The sequence below is a fragment of the Abramis brama genome (genome assembly GCF_963993115.1).
Source record: "Abramis brama genome assembly, chromosome: 16".
NCBI classification, from domain to species: domain Eukaryota; kingdom Metazoa; phylum Chordata; class Actinopteri; order Cypriniformes; family Leuciscidae; genus Abramis; species Abramis brama.
Window position 1 is genome coordinate 30,737,124 of NC_139978.1, and position 23,096 is coordinate 30,760,219.

General features: G+C 36.3%; 2 protein-coding genes across 9 annotated transcripts in view; one reads left to right on the plus strand and one right to left on the minus strand.

The window, feature by feature from the left end:
* The first annotated feature begins 4,948 nt into the window (after nt 1–4,948).
* pierce1 (piercer of microtubule wall 1) lies at nt 4,949–6,958 on the plus strand. Its single transcript, XM_084138705.1, has 3 exons — nt 4,949–6,235; nt 6,473–6,551; nt 6,635–6,958. Exons 1-3 carry the CDS (start codon nt 6,087–6,089, stop codon nt 6,815–6,817), a joined length of 411 nt encoding a protein of 136 aa, XP_083994831.1. The 5' UTR covers nt 4,949–6,086; the 3' UTR covers nt 6,818–6,958.
* A 303-nt stretch (nt 6,959–7,261) lies between these two features.
* tjp2b (tight junction protein 2b (zona occludens 2)) overlaps nt 7,262–23,096 on the minus strand; it is an 83,289-nt gene continuing 67,454 nt past the window's right edge. For 6 of the 8 annotated variants that reach the window (XM_084138698.1, XM_084138702.1, XM_084138703.1 and 3 more), the window contains 12 exons: nt 22,886–22,994; nt 20,143–20,362; nt 19,711–19,892; nt 18,787–18,882; nt 18,143–18,222; nt 17,790–18,000; nt 17,258–17,358; nt 14,132–14,353; nt 12,943–13,059; nt 10,564–10,911; nt 9,445–9,530; nt 7,262–8,413 (listed from right to left, as the gene is read on the minus strand). In XM_084138698.1, the coding sequence (XP_083994824.1) occupies nt 8,242–8,413; nt 9,445–9,530; nt 10,564–10,911; nt 12,943–13,059; nt 14,132–14,353; nt 17,258–17,358; nt 17,790–18,000; nt 18,143–18,222; nt 18,787–18,882; nt 19,711–19,892; nt 20,143–20,362; nt 22,886–22,994 (1,944 nt within the window). In that variant the 3' untranslated portion in view covers nt 7,262–8,241. Of the gene's footprint in view, nt 8,414–9,444; nt 9,531–10,563; nt 10,912–12,572; nt 12,649–12,942; nt 13,060–14,131; nt 14,354–17,257; nt 17,359–17,789; nt 18,001–18,142; nt 18,223–18,786; nt 18,883–19,710; nt 19,893–20,142; nt 20,363–22,885; nt 22,995–23,096 lie in introns of all 8 variants that reach the window. The other 2 variants (XR_014609490.1, XR_014609491.1) reach the window with 1 other exon arrangement.

Genomic DNA, 23,096 nt, shown 5'->3' on the forward strand with positions numbered 1-23,096 from the left:
CTGCAGAACAAAACGTCCAGGTATCGATTCAAGTTGTTTACCACAGACCTTATTTTATTAATTAAATTGAAAAACCCATAGGATAATCTTGGATAAGTTTTTTTCTCATTTTGGAGAACATTTTAAAAATCTATAAAGCCTTTTTCTAAGAACCTTTTGTGCGATGGAAAGTTTCCATGGATGTTAAAGGTTCTTCATGGAACCATCAATGCCAATAAAGAACCTTTACTTTTAAGCATGGCGTCTGCAAACAAATGCTTCAGGAGCTTTTCTATGAACTAACTTCACTTTTCTGTGTCATTTTGGATGTTTGATCATTTGGTGGATGCATGCAAGTCATTTCTCCTCAGGTTCACTGACCTGAACATTTTCTACTGCAAACTACAAATTTAAGTGTTCAAATAGGCTACTTTTTGTCATTTTTAACAGTACGTCTGTTTTATATATATATATTTAAAAACTACAAAACTTTTGTGAAATATTTTGCTTTAAAAATGGTTTGATATTTTGTTATTTAATGACGTCTATTTTAAGCCTAGTTTAAGTGTCCACATACTTTGGGCGCCTCAGTATTGTGTTAATGTTAAAAGTTTTATATAGTTCTGAAATGTTTGACCATGCCCACGGAAGTGTTTCATAACAGCAATTCTCGACGTGGAGTTTACTTTCGATGAAGTATAAGGAACGCGGCATTGTGCTTGATGTCTTTAAGTGAAAACACTGATTTTCTCCCGACACTTCAGATTTGGCACCATTTTGTCTTTCTAAAATCTGTCACTCACTGCTGACGCAGATCCTTTTCCTGAGCGGGTGAGATTTTTATTGTTCAGATGCAGCAGGCCCTGCTATCTCCATCCACCAGTGGCTTCCTGTTTCCTCCAACACTGGAAATGCTGCATTTCTGTCTCCCTCCTCCTCATGCTAACCTTCAAACATAAATTAAAACCCGTTGGCCTCTTGTTTCCCCTTTATTTTCAATGCTTTTCTGTGTTAATACTTTGTGATATTTTATTAAACGGGCAGTTATGGTCCTGGATTCTAATTTAGCCTTTTTGTTATTCTGTCAGGGACTAATTAAAAATCAGTTTATTTATGCAAGGTAAAGGCGTTTCCATCACGCGAAACGACCGTTGTTGACATACGCGTTTCGCTGGAATTGCTTTCGGTGCATAAAAGTACTACTGTGATAGTATTTTGCTGCATAAAAGTACTTCCAGCACAATAAAGAATTTATAGATTAAATACAATGTATACAGACCTTTATTTTACGAAGCAATGCACCATTTCGGTGGCGTTGAGAACTGCTCTCTTCTGACGAGGATGCAAAAAGCCTGCGATACTCAACAACAGCTCGTGGCTTCAGTTAAGACAGAGGGTGTATTGTTTCAACTGTAATTGACCCAGCTACTGCTACTAAGTGCTAGGTAATACAAAAACTACCCAAACACATACAGGGGAAAAAAAATAACCTAAAAATTACCCAACAGGCTTAACCAAGCATTTGGTTTCAAATAACACAGTGTAGGGTGGGGTCCTGACATTAAAATGATTGAATATTGAAAAGTGCAGATGTGCATTTGGGGTTACCGTGATTTTGCCAAGGAAGACATGATCCTGGAACAACATATCTGGCCATAACTTATCCTTAAAATCAGAGGGAAACAATAGAAGGGCTGCAAACTTTAGAGTTTAGCGTGGAGTGAGAATTATGGATGGGGGTGGAGGTGAATCGATTCATAGGCCTAGGGCCTACATGTTAATTTTTCTTAAGTAAACAAATCCTCTCAACTAATGCTGTAAACATACAGGGAAACCTGTCAGCTGCTATAGTTATTAAAGGTTAAAATTAACAACTCATTCTTTTTTAATTAATGGGGTTTTATAATAACATTATAATATTTTTAATGATGTAAGAGTAAAAATATAATAAATATGTTATATAGTGCATGTATTTAGCAAAATAATCCTCTCTCAAGAGTTAATTTTTCTAGCTAACTAACATGCTATATTATGTGGTCATTGATGGCTTTAAGTGACGTTCACAAGCTGTTTTATTCACGTCTTTCCGTGGTTGAAACACTCATTGAGCGATTACATGAGACATGATACATTTCAGTAAGCTGTACTGTATCTTTCAACGTAACTTCTGATGTTCATTCATGTTATTTGGTGCTATAGTAGTAATATCAAGGATCGGTTTCATGTGCCACTTAAACTGAGGTGCTAAAGCGATCTGTCACGCCACATTAAAGAGTTCCAAAACAATATTTCTGTCATGACAACTCTCAAGAGAGATTGGTAATGGATTTGGCAATGTTAATGTATTTGGTCTTGGCGGAATAGATCTGCTACGCTGCTGCTAGAGACTTGCTACTGCCAATACATTCACAGACATGCTGCTGCTGCACATGTAACAAATGAAATAACCCCCGTAGCAGATCCATACAGGTGGAGCTGGGGAAGATGGCGGGTTTCTGAAGTGCACTGCAGACTGCTAATAGCAAACTACTTGTATTTGAATGTTGAGCTGCAGCTCATTGGCCGCTGATGCAACCAATCAGCTGCACTGTTGATGTGATCACTACTAAATGAGTTAAAGATCAGCCTGCACCATCTAGAGTTTCATGCCAGGTAGGCTATTTTTTATTTATTTTTTGTAATAAAATTGACAGAATTTTAAAGCTGAGACTTTGTTTCATATCAAAAGTAACCTGCTGTGTCTTGTCTGTCGGTGCGTTGTCAGTATCCTCTTTGCCCTGCAATGTTTTTTCACTGAATGAGAAAATCGATGTGTGGCGTGAAAACATTGTCAATTGTGTGAGTCAAATGGCAGCCCTAACGTTGAATAACACTGATGCAGAAGCACCTAACCCTATTGTAATCTTAAAGTTGACATAAACTGTAAAATTTCCCTCAAATCTGATTGGTTGATTGGAATGTTGTTTCAGGATCAGCAGAAATGTTGATCCAGGAACATGTTGAACTCGGTGAATCATGTTCACCATGTTTTCGAAGCACAGTTTCTCAGCACAGTTTTCAACAGCCCCAAGCAGAACTAAATGAAACCTAGTTATGTAAAATATATCATTAGAAGATGCAGCTATTTTAAAAGCAGTTATTTTTGCTTAAGTGTGCATAACTTCCCACTTCAAAAGAATGATAAAGTCTTCTCAGAGTTCAGTGACAGACTCCAGCAGTTCTAGGAGGATGGAGCTTGTTCTTTACAGCAGTTTTATCAGTTCCAAACACACACAGGAATTCCGGTTTGGGGAATGACCATCCTGATTCCTCACTTCCACAGGAAGGTCAAATAAAAGAACCTCTTTCACGAGAAAGGCATTTCATTTCTCACATGTCTGGACAGAGGTATCAGCTACAATGACTGCATTAGTAAAGTCCTGCTTCTGGAGCACAATCCTTCGTCTATGGACCTCCTCATGTCTCAGATTGGACCGGCTGATCATCAGATCACCAGCTGGACCGAATTTGGAAAGATTCATAAATATCAGGTAGAGTTTAGAACAAACAATTTTCCAAGGATTTTTGGTCACACTTTACATTGCATGCTACTTTGTGACTCTAATGAACAATATGTCGTTGCTTTTTGGAAATGCTTTAATTATGTTATTGGTGCTATTTTAGTCCAAAACAATAATATACAAAATGGACACTGTAATTACAAAGTTTACAGTATATTTCAGTTGAACATTTCTTAAATTAATAAGGCCATTGGCTTTTCTCTTAAGGTTGTGCTAATGCATCAATCTATGTGATGCATTACCTGATTTTACTTCATATTTATTAGAACATTTTTGGAAAAAGTAGTATACAAGAATTATAGAATAATACAAGAATTATAGAATATTTTAAAATGCTTTATTTTATATGTAATATATTGTTATAGCCTACATTTTATTAACATTTTAGAAACAGATTTATAATTTATTTTCAAACTACGTCAGCTGATCACATAATTTTACTATTTGCCAACAGAGGGCGCAATTTTAAATAAAGTAGGGCGTGGAAGTGTTTAATTATTTGTTTTGTGCATGTATTTATATTCATATTAGAGTGGAACAATGTTCTAAACAAAGTTATTTCAGTTTAGTCTAACAATATCGCTTTGTTTAAAGTATTACATCATGTTTTTCTACTCCATTACTGCAGCCCTGGATGGATTTAAAGGGATAGTTCACCCAAAAATGAAAATTTTGTCATCATTTACTCACTGTTCCAAACCTGTATAAATTACTCTCTTCTGCTGAATACAAGATATTTTGAAGAATGTTGGCAACCAAACAGTTGACAGTAGCCATTGACTTCCATAGTAGGAAAAAAAATACTATGGAAGTCATTGGCTATCGTCAACTGTTTGGTTACCAACATTCTTCAAAATATCTTCTTTTGTGTTCAGCTGAAGACAGAAATTCATACAGGTTTGGGTGAGTACAACTTGAGGGTGAGTAAATGATGAACTATCCCTTTAACCTCTCAGAATGTATCAGGCACCTCTGAGAGCCACTAAAGAGGACTAATGAAGACTATGCTACTTCTGAAGTCTGCAAAAGGTAAAGTCTGCATAATTGTAGCAATTTACGAATATGTTAAAATTATCCGTGTTTGAAACAATATATATGGTTTAATTTTACAATGCCATGCCTTGATGAGAAGAAAGAAGCCCTTTTAACTGCTTCACAGTCCATTATTACTTTTGGTACGCGCTAGGCCAGACTCAAACTCGTACCGTGAGTAATAATGCACCGTGGCAGTGTGTTTATCAGCGTGGAGAAACTCAAGCCAGGTTTGGAAGCAAATGAATAAAGAGGAAACATTTTAATGTGAATGTTTGCATAAATTAACACTTTGCACTTGCATCAAAACCGAACCATGCCCACACCTACTTTCCTTTGGCATTATTCAATTCACTTTTTTTTTTTTTTTTATGAAACTGCACTTGTTGATGGACACACTGTATTGTTTTAATTTTAGGTTTGAAGTGAAGTAAATTGCATTCGATGACAGAAGTGGAAACTCTGGATAACAACTCAAAATGTTTATCAAGGGTATGCAGCATTACACTTCTGTATGCAGTCTGAACATCTGAGCATCACCTCCAGCGGAAATCAAGAGTTTACCTGGCTATAAATCTGGGTTTTACTATTATTTTACTATTTATGTAAATGTTAAATGGCGATTTAGAAGTGGTTGTATGATGTCCAAATAACTAAATGTAAAAAATAATACATTTGGTAAAAAAGCAATGATGGTTGAATCTGTTGTTCTTTTGCCTTTTTTTCCTAGGTTGAGAGGTCTGTGGACGTCTGACAGCCTTTTGCAAACTTCACTGTTCATTATAATCTTTTTGCTTTTGTAACAAAACAGATTCCGTCATCACAGTGTAACATGCAATTGATGCAAATAAGAAAATAGTAATGTGTATACCATGTTTAAATATGTTTTATTAAATAAAAATCATACAAAAAAATGGTTTATGTTTTTATCAATATTTAGAGCATTTAATGTTCGGTTAAATTTAAATGCAATAAAATATATTTAAATTTTTTTGAGAAAGAGATTGTATTTTTTATGAAAATTTAAGTTAAGTTTTCACCCAGCAGAAAGGCCTGTTTTTGTTTATATATACATATACATATATTACTTAAATAACCCCCCGGTTTCACAGACAAGGTTTAAGCCTGGTCCAAGACTAAAATGCATGTTTGAGCTTAATTGAAAGCAACTTGCACTGACACAGGCCTATATTAAAATATGTTAGTGCCATTGTTTTGTCTCAAGATGCACACCAGTAATGTTTTTTCAAAGGCACGTTAAAAAGCTACTTAGCCTTAAAAGGCCTATTCCTAGCTAAGCCCTGTCTGTGAAACCAGGCCATAGAGGTTTACTTTATAACATGCTGACATCTTTTTCTATCTTTGAAAAACAATTTTGTGAAGAAATGACCAACTAAAGGAACATTATAAGACCGGAGGCACATGACGTCACCTAGTTACAGTGTTGATAGCAACCGATCACTCGCACTTCTCGCAGGGAATGACTAGAGTGAGCATTGACCCACAAACGGAAACATGGACGATCATTCCGCAGATGAAGGGACAAGGACGGAGCCTGGAGTATTAGCTAATGATACATTTGAAATAAAGACAAGCGATGTGTACAATATGGATAAAAACTTACCAACTCGCTTTAATAATCCGGAGTGTTTCAGAGGATACAGGTGAGAAGAGTCATGCAGCCGCGCAGTGCATCATGTGATCTAAATCTGAAATAAATTTATTTATTTATTCTTTCGTTCATTCATATGCATATGCTCTTCAGAGGCATAGATGAGGCTAATTAGTATCTATCTATCTAGATAAAATACCTACACTATCATTGGTCCATCTTCATAGAAATAAGTAAATCAAATTATACCAATAACAATGATCCTAATAAGCCTCATTATACTTTTTAGTCAAAAAATGATCAACCATCGGTACCAAACAACAAATCAAACATATGGAAGCAAAAAACCAACAGTTCATGAAATGCCGGTAAGTAAGCCTACACAGCATACACTGCCATATTAGTAAGATTATTCATACATTAGTATTTACACCCACCGTTTATTTTTCAGACAATCTTTAAAGGAAGTCGTCGGAAGTTTACTGAGCATCTTCTGAAAAGTGGCATGTACAGAGAAAACGGCTTCAACACCGTGCTGGACAAGAGCCGACTCACTGGACCCAACACAACCAATGCGTTTCATGACAGAATCAATTTCCATTACTTATATCATACAGATGGGAAATCTCAGTAAAATACAGTCAATTTATTTTGTATATAACAAAGCAGTCATGCTAATTTGATGCTAGTAGGGGTTGGATTGTCATTTTTCTGTGCAGACATAACTTTGTTATGGTGTTTAAGGAATAATGTTAACTCACCCAAAAATCTTCATTTACTCTCCCTCATGTTTCTTCAAACCTATATGACTTTCTTTTCGATAAAAGATATTTTGACAAATGTGTTTTTTTTGTCCATGCAATGGAAGTCAATAGGCTCACATGGTAATTGGTTTTCAATGTTCTTCAAAATATCAGGTTTGGAACGACCTGAGGTGAGTAAATGCTCACAGAATTTTCATTTTGGGTGAACTATCCTTTTAATTGTATAATATATTTCATTTATAGCCTACTGTGTGTGATGGATTCCAAAACACTTCCTGTTTGAATATTAAAAAACACACAACTAAGTCAAGAAAGTCAATATAGTTTATTTTATTTGGTGTAGTAGAGTGAAATTCCACAGTAGACCTGAACGTAAAAGTCCAGGGAAAAATTCTCTCGGCGTGTGACCCTCACACACAGTGGAAGCCATCAAAATATAATCCACGAGTTTTAGAAGCACTTTGAACCAATGCGTGGAGGTAAAGCGGACTAACCTACAATCAAGCATGTTAAAAACGTAATGCAGTGGGGCTGAAATAAGACAAACCGTGACATCAGCAGTTCCAATAGCTCGACCCAACCAGCATCCACCTGAATTGTGAAGTGTCCCTTTGGAAACAGAACTCATTTGTCGTTGCTGTCGCTACACTGAGGATACGGGCGGACGGTATTAAGGGTTTTGGTGTTGACTTTTTCCCTGTTTTTCCTTGGAGCTGTAAGCAGCAAAAATATTGTCCAGAGGGCTGGATTGTCAAGTCCACAAACCTCCAACATTATTCGTAAAGTAAAAGGCACTTCAAAATGTTGTAACAAAATCCAGTGTATTGTCTTACATCATATAACACACATGATCAGAAATGAAGGAATGCAAAGATACTGTAGTATAAACCTTAAAGAGAGTGACGTTTTAAAACAGTTTTGCTTCAGGCTTATAAAAAGAAAGTAACAAAAAGCTGGTTTGTAGCACACGACAGGTTTAAGGTTTTCATGGAGCGAAGACAGGGAGAGAGAGTGACTCGTGGCGAGACGTTTCTGTAGCGTTGCAGAAACTGAAAAAATTGCATAGGCAAGAAAACATGGTTCTGGAATCACACGGAAGGAAACAAAACGAATGCAAATATAAGATTCTATCCACACGGACAGAGAGTTGAACTTCTTTGAAGTGAAAAAGACAAATGTACGCGTGGGAAACTTAAAAGCGAACGGGACTTCCAAGTCAGCAGCAGCAGTTTTGGTGCAGGGCGGCGCCCCGGTGGAATGGTGAAGCTGTGCGGTGAGCCGAAGCAGAGGAACTCTACAGCTCAGTGTCCTGATACTTTTGTGCTGTGTTGTAATAGCCGCGCTTGGTCTGCTCCGCCAGCTGCTGTCGAATCTCCTCCCCGGGCTCCTCTCCGAGGCCGAGCGGGCGGCTCTCCGTGTATGGCAGCTTGGAAGGAGGCGTCTGGGGCTCTGGTCGCGCACTGGAGCTGGACGCGAAGCAAACGGGGCATGATCAGTGAAACATTTAGCACACTTTTTCACACTGAGAGGGATAAATGGAATGAAATTTACTCACTCACCCTCAAGTTGTTCCAACTTAACACAGAAGATATTTTGAAGAATGTCGGTACCCAAACAGTTGAGGGGCCTCATTGACTATGAATACTATGAAAGTCCATGGGGCCCATCAACTGTTTGGTTACCGACATTCTTCAAAATATCTTCTTTTGTGTTCAGCAGAAGAAAGACATTCATACAGGTTTTGAACAACTTGAGGGTGAGTAAATGATGACAGAATTTTCATTTTTGGGTGAACTATCCCAAATCTGTCCATCTTAAAAAGTGATCATGTCTCTTCAGACTTGGATTAAACCGCTCGATTCATATGGATTACTATGAACTAAAGTGGTGAAAATATATGTCTATGGGGTGTTTTTAATATGCTTTAAGACAAACCATGTGCAAATTCATAAGTCGACACCATTGCTGCAGTGAACCAAAGACAGTCTCAAAACACGGTTTGAAATCGCTGGTGTTTCTGGCGTCACAAACTACCTTGTAACCAATCACGTCAACGTGTGATCATCAATGAGTGGATCTGAGCTGGGCGGGGCTAATTTGCATATTCATAGAACCGCATATACTAAATGAGGCAAGAGTTACATTCAAGCCCCTGAGTTTTAGGGGATAAAATTATTGACTACAGGGGGACTTTAAGGGTTTGAAATGACACGAGGGTGGGCAATAAATGACATCATTTTTGGGTGAACTGGCCCTTTAAGGAGTGGTCACATACTGTTGTTCACGTGAGAGTGTAGGATTTCCCCATGCAGATTTCAAAATGAGTTCGAGTTGGTCACGCAAATTTGCCATGTTGAACAACAAAAATCTACTTGGTTTGAAAGTATGTGAACTGTACTTCATACATCACTACACTATGAACAAATACCATAGACCTTTATCGCCCGCAAAATTTCACTTATGTGACCACACTTTCAGAACAAAACAAAACTCTTACCCGATAGGCTGTGGCCTGCTGTGGTCCAGTTTCTGAGACTTCTTGGGGACGGCATAGATGTCTGGATGTTTCTGAGCAATCTCCACCTGAAAAATGACAATACAGTATGAACACATCAGAATTGCTTACTTGTATATTTTGGCAGAAAATTAGACAATCAGATCTGTGGTTTGCTACATGCAATTGGTATTTATAATTTGGTATATATAATTCTCTTTTTTATTAAACAACATTTTTACTATCAAGGTGAATCATCAATACTTTTGGATTGTTTTTCCAGAAGAGTGTACATTTTGATTTATAATTTTATATATAATACATAATGTTTTAAATAATAAATATAGAATTTTAATATAAATTTGCATTTATTTTTTAACTGCTAAAATTAGTTTTTGTCAACCTACCCTAACCCAGCATATAGATGACTGCACAGCAGTGCTCTTTTAATTTTTGTTCTTTTATCTTATTTTTTGTTTGTCTTTATTCATATTTTGAATTAGCTTAAATTTGTATATTTTTAGTCGTTTCGTTTTACTTTTGTCATTTTATTTATTTATTTTATATATTTTTTTAAATATTGCTTTTTGGGCTTAAAGTTATTTTTATTTCAGTTTTAGTTGTAGTTCATTTTAGTTTTTATTTATTTCCAGTTAATAATTTTAGTGCTTTAACTTAAAACTTGTTTCAGTTTATTGCAAGGGCAACATTTCTAATTTTCAATTTCAGCTTTATTTCAATTAACATAAATGTTTTTAATAGTTTTAGTTAACAGCAATAACCCTCCAAAAAACAACTTTAAATTTTAAATTCCATTCAATTTATTTGTATAGCATTCAATTTAATGTTGTATATTTTACAACATACAAATATTTTGTTCCAAAGCAGGTTTACAGACAACAGAAAAAACACAATTAAAAATTCCTACTGATTCATCACAGAATGAAAAAAAATAGTGATGCACTTTTATTAGCTACTGGATGATGAGTGTAAGGGACACATAAAAGCCATAGCGAATTGACTTTAATAAATTTGCTACTACGCCAATCTAGCATAAGAGGAGACTGACGAAAAGTCGTTGTACTGTTCTTCATGCAAAGCCTAAAGAAGATGAAAACTCACCCTGGCGTTCTGGGCCTCTTGGATCTCCAGAACTCTCTGGTTCCGGGCGAAGTGATCCATCTGCTCGAAGGCCTTCACTTTGCCCCGGAAAGACCTCTGGGAAGGATCGTCGGGACTGTCCCCCAGGGGTTCATTGTCCCGTACCGGGGGGCTGTTTACGAGGCCTCTGGAGCTGCGGGACGCGAAGGTAGGTTTGAGTGCTGGTGGGGGAGGAAGGGGCTTGTTTTTTGCTGGAGAGTCCTGGCTGCGCGGGTGCTCGCTGCTTGCGGGACTGCTTGAACGAGAGTCGTAGTTTCGAGAGGGGTCGTACTGCCCCCGTGACACCTCCACTTGTGACAGCACTTTTACCTGAAAGACATTTGAATATGTGGTTTAGAGAAAAAAAAGAGTTTAACTTTTAAAAAAAGTTTTTCAAAGCAAAAGCGCATTCTGTGTGACTGGCCCCTTAAAGCCAATTCACACCGCACCGATAAGACAGCATCAGACACTTCGTCAGGTTCTGTCGGATCCCTGTTGGCATCGGTCAGAGCTTGTTTTCGCTGATTGAACATGCTGAATCAGAATCAGAATGTCCGAGAAGTGACGTGCTGTAATCTGGTGACGGTGCAGTATGAATTGGCCTTAAAACCACAGGTAAAGGCCAGTTTTAGCACTGGATTGAACTGAGATTGAATGCATCTACTGAGGGTCACCACCGCTGTATTTTCACATTGAGATCCATGATTCCAAACACAAAACCTACAACAGCAACACTACCAGTACAATCTCCAACACTAACTACTAATTGTGCCAGTTTTTCTATAAACACTGCCAAAACACTAAAACTACTATTAAAGCAACACTAAGTAACTTTTCCTCTTCGGTCGCCCTACAGGTTGGAAGCGGAATTGTCCATTACCGCTGTCGTAAATAATTTCGCCGCCCGCAGCCTAATGTCACACACACACTCGCTGTTTATCTAGCACCGGCTTTGGAATGAACGATGTCCACTGACAAGGTAGAGTATGTTGCATGATTTCATGAAAGTATGATGTATTGCGACATCAGAAACGAAGGAAAACTAAATAATGACTATTGTAATTATTGTAAAATTGTAAATTTGTAGTTTTTCTATGTCTCATTCGAACTACAGAAACGCGACCCGGTTTGGCAAACTTGCATAGAGTGGTTATAGCAGATATAGGGCTGCAAAGCGAATGCAGAACTGCCTTTCACCCTGTTACGACTTGATGAACCACTCATACGATTTTGGAAACATTATTTTAAGGTAAAAAATGTTCCTTGGTGTTGCTTTAACACTTTACAATAAGTTTGAATTCTTTAACATGAGTTAATACATTAGGTACCATGAACCCGTTATTATTCATTAATACTATTAAAAATTAATTTCATTCCATGAAATAAAGCTGAAGTAAAATAAAATAAATATCAGATAAAATTTTTGTAAATGTTGCCTTTGCACGTAACTGAAATAAAAAACAGAAAGTACTATAACTGAAATAAAAATAAATGAATGCTAAATAGAAATATTTAAAAAACAAAAACTAATAAAAATGACAAAAGCACATAAAATTATTAAAACTGTTACTAAAATGAAAACCGAAAATATGAAAATAAAAGCTAATTCAAAATATTTATAAATACAGTATTAGAGTGGTATATAAATACTCCTAAATAACCCTGTCATGAATTAACAATAAATAATTTCTACATATATCAATACATTTTTAACACATTTAAAGATAATTCAATAGTTAATGTGTTATGAAAAAATAACAAATAGCTTAATATATAATATATACAAACAATATATAACATATAATAAAATATAATAACAGATAAAAAATGCTGTAAAAATTACATTTTAATGAACTAATGTTATCGAGTTGAACCTTATTGTAAATGGTTACTAAACTACTTTGTTTTTTTTTACATCAAGGTCACAGTATACATGTCTGACACAAATTATTCAAAACAGTTGCTTTCAAGTAAACTACACTAGTTATTACCACAATGTGCCATTGAGCTGCTGCAAGAGGATTCTGAACTGCTGGAAAAATGGTTGCGCCAAATCAGGCCGTTCTTCTGCATGAATGCGGGTTCAGTCAGGGGAAGAGTTGTATTAGTCTGAGAGAGTTTATCATCTTTACTGCAAAGTTCTGAGTCTCTACAAAGTATTAGGAAATGGATGCATGCCACTGCATTACATAATAAAATATCAATGCAACGACATTCCTCTTTTTAAAATGTGGCATAAGTGTCCAAAAATGACTTGTATGCAATTTTAGTTTCCTTTTTTGACATTAGTCTAATATCTGGTCGATGATGAATGGTGTTTTTAAGAAAGGAAAGCCACTGGGGAGCATGACATGAGCTCACCTTCGCGGGGTCAGGCAGGAAGGTGGACATGAAGGGGGGACTAGCCTCGGTCAGCATCTCTCTGCTGCCCACCCTGCGGATACGACCTCGAATCTCTGGGCTGGACTTCCTGAGGATCTGGAGGGGGGACAATTCAGATAACATAGAAAGCATTCATTAATGCATTCACACAGAAATGTGTTTGTCTTGGGTCAACAATCTAGCATGCTTCTGATTTAACATTAACATTCATATCTATAAGGTTCCCACACATCCATGTCTTGTCCAGGCCGTTTAAAACACAATTTCCTTCATATTATTTTAGTATTATTATATACTGTTACAGTATTTATTAATATTTTGAATTTGCTTTTATTTTATATTTTCAGTTTTCATTGTAAAATATTAGTTTTTGTACTTTATTAAAAAACTTTTTTTTTTTTTTTTGGCTTGAGCAATTTTAGTACTTCAACTTATTTCACTTAGTTGCAAAGACAACATTTCAAATTTTATATCTATAATCTAACTATATCTAATATTTATATTTTATTTTATTTTATTTCAGCTTCATTTCAATTAATGAAAAGTAAAGATAAAAAAAATTTGTTTTAAAAAATAGTTTTTTACTTTTAATAGTTAGTTAACGACACTGGCATTAGTTAACAATCACAACACTGACTCCCTGATATTTCCAGGTTTTTCATAACCTTAATAATGACATTTGCAGGAATAATCATAATCTGTTACCCTGGCTGTTACGTAAATATTTAGTGATCAGTAATGTTGTGGTTCCAACATCTAACAGAATGGGGCAGTAGAGTCTGCTTTTTGCATTTACATATACTCTTTGGGTTTTTTTGAAAGCATGAATTCCACATGATTTGCCACGTAAACTCATTGTCATGCACTTCTTGCACTTACAGCAGGTAATGCATGCATGACAAGTGTGTGCTGGTGTCTTATGCTCAGTATGAAAATGTATTTCCTTGCTGGCTTGACCTTTCTTTTAGCACACAGCTGACTTTGTGCTGATCTAGGCAACTGTGAGGGATGCCGTCGCAGCAAGCGTGTTTAAGTGTGTAGATGTCATGCAGTTCACCATCACTGTGAGGGATGCAAGTGTCCATATGTCTTCGGCCATGATAAATAGCCATCGATGTTTTGGAATTAGTATGCATGCATGAGTGTGAAAGTGTGCGCATATGCTAACCTCCTCTGGCATGACAGGCTCAGAGGAACGGCTAATGGCCGACACCCGCTGGCGGTCGAGTGGTTCGTCCGCTTCGTTATCTGTGTAAGTCCCGCCCTCATCCGCCGTGTCTTCGTAGTCGCTGGCCAGCCGGCTGTCCATGCTGAGATAGTCAGCGCTCATCGCCGAGAGATACGACATGCGGTCGTCGTGAACGTCAAGGTCCCCCTCCGTCCCGTCCAGCTAAAAGAGACACATGATGGATCTTGTGTACAGAGAGGAGTGAAAACAAACGAAAACACAAAAACAAAACAGAACGAAAGCTGTAGAGCACCACTGAAGAATGATGAACAGTAAAAGCACAGAAAAACAGGAGGAATGTCTACCATGATTTTCAGAAAAGGAAGACATGCATTAGCAGGTAAACTATGGGTTTACTGTGGCTATAAGGGAAACATTGAGGAATACTGGGAAAGATAAAGTGGGAACATGTGAAAGTAAAGAGATGCTGTAAAATGGTGCATTAAAGTTAACATGAAAGTTGAACCATAATGGATTTTTTAATGCACAATCCTGGTTATAATGTACTGCACATGATTCATCTTGTGTTAACATTTTAGATAAAAAAATATATATTACTATAACATAAAACTAAAATAGTATTTTATTTTTTTAAAGGGGTCATGAATTGAGAAATCAAACTTCCCTTGATCTGTTGACATATAAGAGGTCATTGTATTATAAAAAAAAGTTTCAGAACTCAAAACGTCCTTGTTAGTCCAAAAACAGGCTTGTTTCGGATTTTGTCACATTATTACGTCATAGTGCGACGAAAGACCGCCTCTGCAGAAAAAGACCAACACCTACTTCTACATCATTGCCTCTTAAGGCGAGACACGGCAGGCAAAAACATCGATTTTTCATGCAGTGGTCAGTTTTGAGATTTTGGGCTAGTTTACTCCTTCAATATGTGTTCTTTCAAGCTGCTATAAAGAAAACATTGAAAATATACATTAAGATGTTTATTTTATTGCATTTTATTTACTTGCGGCAGTAAGTTTCTCCCGAATTTACCAAGAAGTTAGCATTCCAGCGCGACATGCCGAGATCCGTCTGTTTACTGAAGTCTGTCATGACCGGTATCGTTGTAAAGCTCTGAGTCTCCTGCACAACGCTATGTAACCCAAATATGGGTATTTCCTTTCTATCAGTAACCAATCGTGAATGTCCAAAGGGGGATTTAAAGCTAATGATGAAATCTCATTTAGAGCTATTTAAATCTTTAGCTGCCGTTTTCTCAAAATGAGTTTTTTGTCATTCTCCAGAACAAACATCTCAGCCTATGTAGCACCTGTGTACACCAAACTTTCCAGTTATACACTTAGCAGTATTCTGAAGATATTTTCAGAGGGATTTGTTAATAAATCATTCCTGGCCTGATTTATGTGACATTTTAATTAAAAAAAATATGGCGAAAATGTATTTTTTAAGGCTATGAATAGTATATTTTGATTTCCTAGGTAATGAAAGCATATATCCTGAAATCCCTCTGAATTTTTTTTTTTTCATCTTGCGTGTAAACAAAATGAAAAAGAATTTTGCACCTGGCTTTATCATATGTTCAGATCTATCTACCGAAAATATATGCAAAATCGTGCATATTTAATGAGATAATACCTCATTTGCATAATTAAAAATACAAATTTCTAAAACTTGTAATACATTTTTGTATATACTTCTGTAAGTAATCAACTGAGGAAGTTTCATGGTGATATCTATTATTTTAAAATTTTACCCAATTCACCTGTAGTGTCTTGCCTTAAGCCCCGCCCACCGATTCGCACATGTCATGTATTAGTGAATATGAGACAGATGCGAACACAGGTTTACTCCAGCATGTCGTAACACACGACTATGATATGTACTGAGTATTTATACTGTAGCAACGCAGTCAAACTGAATGGCTGTGATTTGCTGTTTTTTCTTTTGCTTCAGCATTTATGTGGTTAATGCAGGAGGTTCGCGGATACAGAAAAAAGCACGTAGAGAACGCTGCTTTTGTTATCGTTTTGATCCCATTCGCTGTAATCCTGAATAAAAGCTTCAGGAAAGCACTGCAAACGACAATGTATACGTTTTTCACTTTATCGAAAAGGATGAACTATGAATAGCGTATAAGAATGAAAGTGTGGTAACAATGGTACATTCATTCATAATTCAGTTTACACAAAATTGTCAATTATAACTCCAAGTACTTACTGATTTTAATATGCACAACTGTTACCCAATTACAGCAGTGAGCGTTAAATTCCGAGTCTTGAATACGGCACGCCCATCAAAACGAAGTGTTTGAAAGAGAGGGTCAAAAACAGGATGGAAAATAGCTTATCACTTCTAAACTAGGATGTTTTTTTATGTAAAAATCTTGATAACATTATGAGTGGACCTCAGAGAACATTATAAAAAAAATAAAATGTAGTTCATGACCCCTTAAATACCTTCGATTGAAATCATTGGTTTTCTTTTGTCTCAATATCACAAGTAAGTAAATGTGGTGAATTTTTTTAAATAATTTAACTACTTTTGTTTTGAAGGGATGTTGGCAGGTGTGAAATATTTTAGATGTTTTCTTATTTAGTCTGTTTCTAACTTTAGCTCTTCATTTTCCTTTGCATTCTTCTTTTACATAATAGCAAGAAAATTGTATTATTATTATTATAAGTTATAATTTTTATACTATTTTTATATTTTGTATACTATATAACCTTATATCATATAATGTATTTATTATTACAAGCTATAATTTGTATTTGCATTTGTATATATTACATTATTGTATTACATAATTATAATATTATTTAGTTATTGTTATTATTATTAGAATAAACTTTTTACAAGTTATAGACTAGTGGTGCTGCATAACAGAACTGACCACTCCAAAAAAAAAAAGTAAAAATTGCTGCATCTCTAATTTGAATGATTTCAGTGATGTCCTGCTTTTATTTTTTTTGTATATACAGTTTCACAGAAATACATCAGATGGCAGAAGTAAAATAGGTTGTAAACAGTGTTTCATGTTGACTTTAAAAGATTTTGTTTCAGAGTGGATAGAAGGTGATGGAGAACTATAACGTCCATTGTTTTTACCTTCCCCTCCGAGACCCACACAGCGTGGGTCTGCTGGTCTCGTATGGTCTCCTTCAAACTGCCGTACCAGGCATCATTAGCCGAGTTCAGATCGATAACAGCTAACAGTCCGATGGGGGAGGGAGCGAGAGAGAGAGAGAGAGAGAGAGAGATAGGAAATCAAAACATTTCGATTTGGGTCAACTGTCTCTAAGTTCAACTTGATCTATTTATCTCACTGTGTTTCCGTCAGCTGCTTTCAATCATTTGGTGATTTTCGAACCGGAATCTGTGTCAAAGTCAGTTTTCATTGATATGTGGCAATCACAATATTTCATAGCTACTCTTTACTGCACAGAATCATATTATAATCTGCTTGTTCATGCTAAACTCGCCTCCACAATGCTACAATCCAAAATAATGCTAAAGAAATCTTTAATTAAATAAAATAAATGTAAATTTTCACAAAATAACCTTTCAGAGAGAAAGTCAGCAAAAAGTGAGCAAATACTGACAGCTTTTCATACGAGGTGTCTGGACCCCCAGGACTGACCGGTAAACAGGTGTGAGCTGGTTTTCCTGAGCTTCAGAGCCTGATCGTAGAGTTTGCGGGCACTGCGGTTAGAGCTGGGGATGACTCTCTGTCTCATCGCCTTCACCCCGGGTTTGCTGTCCGGGCTGAAGAGGATGACTATGGGGTACCACTGCGTGTAGTTCAGGGTGTCCACAGCTTTAGGAGTGACGTCCAGGAGAGCGTGCTTGTCCTGCATCAATGACAAAATGGGTCAATGTAGGTTAAATGTATAGTACAAGGCATAAAAGTACATTCATATACAGTAAATGACTCTGACTGAAACAAAATAATGCACGTTTTGGTTATTCATTTGTGTGTGATTACACAATTACCTGTTCGATGATCTGTCGAATAGTGTTGAGACGAACCACCCCAGAGGATTTTTCCGACCCCGCATCTTTGGGTTCTGTTTCTGATGTGCCATTGGACAAAAACAACAAGTATAATCAAACTACAAATACTTTACTCAATATATACAATGCAGCAAATTATTATTTTTATTTAACGGTAGCTAAAGCGCTAACATTTTAGCTTAAAGTCTTAAGCTGATGTCGCACCAAACTTTATTATACATTCATATGCATACAAAGTTTATATTCATGAAAAAGGGCTACACAAGACATTTAATCAACACAATCTAAATTAAACTTAGACTGAAAATAAATCAAACTCATTTTTGGAGTTTCACATGTGTGCAAGTTTAAAAACTTCAATTTAATTATTAATACAACTTTGTGTTATTTAATAATGAAATTTATGTATTTATATAATATTTAATTAACATATTTTATATTTAACATTAAAAATGTATTGTCATTTAAATTAATAATTTAGTATTATTCCAAACAAAAGTTTAAAGCATGACATATCAGGTTGTTAGTGTTCATTATGGTGTCTGAAATAATTTTGCATGCTTAAAACCTAGTGTGACAATCTCGTTATTGATGGTATCACAGAGACAGTCTCATGAACTCACTGGCAATTACAAACTGGTCTGGAAGCTCAGAGGCCAGTTTTTCACTGGCAGCATCAGCGATTGGTCCAAACAGCACAACCGGCCTTCGGAACCCCGCTATGGGAGGAACACAGGGTTTACAACAAGGATTTCACAGTCGAGGTAATCTGTTTTAGCCTGACTAAAGTACAGAATGGTTTCTGCTAATGATAATACACGCTCCTTTAGCTATGTAAATAGGGTTCAGAGAGGATTAAGGAAGAGCCTTGACTGATGATCCAAAACAGCCATTTTCAAACTCTTGACTGTGGGCTTCTGCCAAATAAATCATGATGATTTTATTAGGGGGTTTTTTTGAACAGCGTGTAGGGAGCAATCTCTCTCAGTGATGAGCCCATTTTTCAAACATATTAAAATTTTCTCAGCTGCACAGACTTTCATTAGGCCGGTCAGCTCAGAGATTTGACTAATGTTGTGTGTAAGAAGTCATCTTATTGAGAAAGTGTGTGACCCTGGATCACAAATCCAGTCACAAGTCGCACGGGTATATTTGTGGCAATAGCCAGCAATACATTGTATGGGTCAAAATTATCGATTTTTCTTTTATGGCAAAAATCATTAGGATATTAAGTAAAGATCATGTGCCATGAAGATATTTTGTAAATTTCCTACCGTAAATATATAAACATTTAGTTTTGTGAGTGGATGCAGCACAATCGTTATCATAAATGGACAACTTTAAAGGAGATTTTCTCAATGTTTTGATTTTTTTGCACCTTCAGATTCCAGATGTTCAAATAGTTGTATCTCAGCCAAATATTGTCCTATCCTAACAAACCATACATCAATGGAAAGCTTATTTATTCAGCTTGCATATACATACATATACACACATATAAACACACACACACATACATATACATATATACATACACACACACACACCTTCTCTCAGCACCACCCTCTCATAGGCAGGGAATCGTGTGGCGACAGCAGCAGAATTTTCCTCTCGGCTCTTCCGCAGGTCTTTCTTCTTGGCCGCCCTCTGACCACGTAGTCTCCAGAAGTCGGCTCGGTCACTTCCTGAGCCCTTATGTGTGTTCTGAACATTTGCCATCTGCTCCGCTCTGATCGGCACAAGAGCAAGGGTTATGAGTAGAAAAAGAGAGAGATAGATCATTATAGACTAATGATTTGTGCATATGTGCAAAGTCTGCTATCGGGTTTTGTCCTAGATACAAAAAAATTAAAATAATTAAACTCAGTGTTTGACCTATTTTCGGGTTAATGGCTTAAACACAGTTTAGCTTCGACATAGTTTGACATATATAGCTTTTAATCTCAGGCAAAGATTTGTCCATCTTTTTCCGTTCTCACCTGCTCTTGTTGGGAATGATGCCCTTCTCCAGCAGCTGGTTGAATTTGCCCAAGCGGATGGCCAGCCAATTTCCCAGTTTGCCGTCGTATAAGGTGTCCACCACCTTGAGGATCTCCCCCCGGGAGAAGGCGAGACACTGAGGCAGCTCCTTCTCATACTCAAAATGAGTCCGGATGAAAAACGAGTCCCCTCGACCGGATACCAAGATGTCTTCATAAACTAGGACACAACACAGAGACATAAGCTCCCAAACATGCCTCAGACTCAATGTTTTGGGATTAATTTAAAGTGCATGTAATTGCAGTACGCATCAGAAGAATAAGATTAATTCAAATAAATAAAAATGGAAAAATAGATAAAAAATAAAAAATAAACAATTACAATACAAAAATCAAAAGTGCTGTAAATAGTAAAAAAAAAAAAAAAAATGGATAAAAAAAATAGAATAAATAAATAGATTAATAAGTAAATCGATCTAAAATAAAGACAAATCAAAAGGTTCTGTAAAAATAAAAAATACATAAATGGACAAATAATATATAAATAAAGAGATGCACAAAATATAAATAGATAAAACTGAAGGTTAAGGAACCACTGGCATTATTGGAGATTGACTGAGTTGTTATTCTGGACATGATGGCGCCCAGCAACTCAAATCTGCGACCTGGAAGGTCATGACGTGCCTAACTTCAGGGTCCAAGTGTCAGCTGCATAATCGATGGAGATATGCTTCAGTCTATCTGTATATGTGTGGAAAATTACTATGTTTATCTATTCATAGCCAATGAGAATCATTCAACCTGAAGCAAGGACGTAGCTTAGACCTTGATGAAGGGTATAACGGCTCTGATCTTTGTAACTGTAACGGGGCGGCCTACGAACTCTGTGTGAGTCTTGAAGCTGACTTCTGCTGATTAAACTGCAAACTATCTTCAATAAATCTTTTCTTTAATTTATTATAATTCTGACTTAGGGTCTTCTTTCATCATATCTGGTTCTGGGTCTTTGACTGTAAAACCCCTTACAAAACAAACTAATAAACTAATAAAATATATAATAACACAATAAAATATAAATAAATACAAAATTAATTAATAGATAAACAAATTATAAATAGATATAATAAATAAATAAAAATGAAAATAATAAATAAATACATTAATTAAATGTGATTTTCAGTCTACCAATCTCTCACTCTCTCCAAAAGTAATGCTGTAAATGAATTCTGTAGGTGAATGAATTTCCTTCGTGAATTTTAAATGGGTGATTCAGTGTCAATTAAGGATAAAATGAACAGCGGTCAGAGTTCCTCTAGTGGTGCCGTCACCCTCTTGATTAAAGCTCTGACACCACATCTGACTCGGCTCAGACCAAATGAGCTTCAACCCCTGACAGTGCCAGTCCTCGCTTTCCCATGAGACATCCACACCGAGGAGAAATAGAGATGAAGACAGGGAGTGAATGCGCTGGAAAGATGGCATGACAGCAGAAAAGGAGAGATAGAGCAGAGAGAGTAGTGTCAGTTCCAACAGTAGGGGTCACTGCTGACGTCCCGCTGTCTTGCGACGGGATCAGGAACTTGTTTTTGGTGGGACTTTTTTCTGAAGGTTTCTCTGCTGGGGTTGAACCAATAAACATTCAACACAGGGGTTCATTTACTTCCTCACATAACAGGCAAGAGAAAGCACAGCTCACAAACATGAAAATCAAGATTTTTGCATGTTTGTACACGTGCGCGCATGACCACACTTGACACGGCGGTCCCTGGAAGAGCCAAAACTGGCTACAACTGGTTTTGTACTGATGAGCAACAAGCCGAGGCCTCTCGACAGACTTTGTGTGTATAGGGGGAAGGGAAGAATGAAGAAAGAGCACTTCAGGGCCTGTTCACACATACAGAAATGTATTAATGGTTGCTAGTCCTACTGTGGGATGCCCAAAAAAGTACTAAAATATAATTTAAAAAATATTATTATTAGTATTTAAAGTATTTAAAAATTAAAAATAAATGAATGAATGAATAAATAAATGTACATAGAATTGTACAAGCACACCAAGTATTTTAGCCTAACTCCAGTGATGACTGTGGACCACGGTTATTATCGTTAACTAAAGCTAAAACTAAAACATTTCTGTTCATTGAAATAAAGCTGAAATAAATAAAAATATTAGTTGTAAAACTTAAACTAATCGAAAATTATAAATGCTGCCTTGGCAATAAACTGAAATAAATTCAGTTGAAACACTAACCCCCGGTTTCACAGACAAGGTTTAAACCTAATCCCAGACTAAAATGCATGCAACTTGCACTGGCATATTTATATCTTGAAATATTTATATCTTGAAATATGCGCATGCCATTGTTTTTTCTCTAGATGTACATCAGTAATGTTTTTTTCCAAGGCATGTTTATAAAAGCTAATTAAATGTCCAAATTGAACTAAGGCCTAATCCTGGCTTAATCTAAGCCCTGTCTGTGAAACCAGGCCTGTAATTATTAATAATAATAATGAAAACGTAAATTAAAATAAATTAAACATAAATAGCAAAACAACAACTAATAAAATGATAAATACACATAAAAAATAAACTAAAATTCATATGAAAACTACAAATATAAAAATAAAAGCTAATTCAAAATATTAATAAAACTAAAAACTATAATAACTTTAAAATAACACTGCTGTGGTTTTGTGTTTAATGTGTGTGGTGTGAGCGAGGCTCTTGTTCTCTTGCTCTCACCCTCAGTTTTATTCTGTGCCAAAATGGTCACGACCTCACCCCGCGGGATCTCCAGCAGGAACAGCACGGCCTCCTCTCGCACAATGCCCCGAAAGTCAACGTTATTCACCTTTAGGGAGAGACAGATAACACGCACACGCACATACAGTTGAAAAGGAAATTCAAAGCACATTCTCTTCGCCTAAAAGGATCTTGGAAAACGGTACATGCA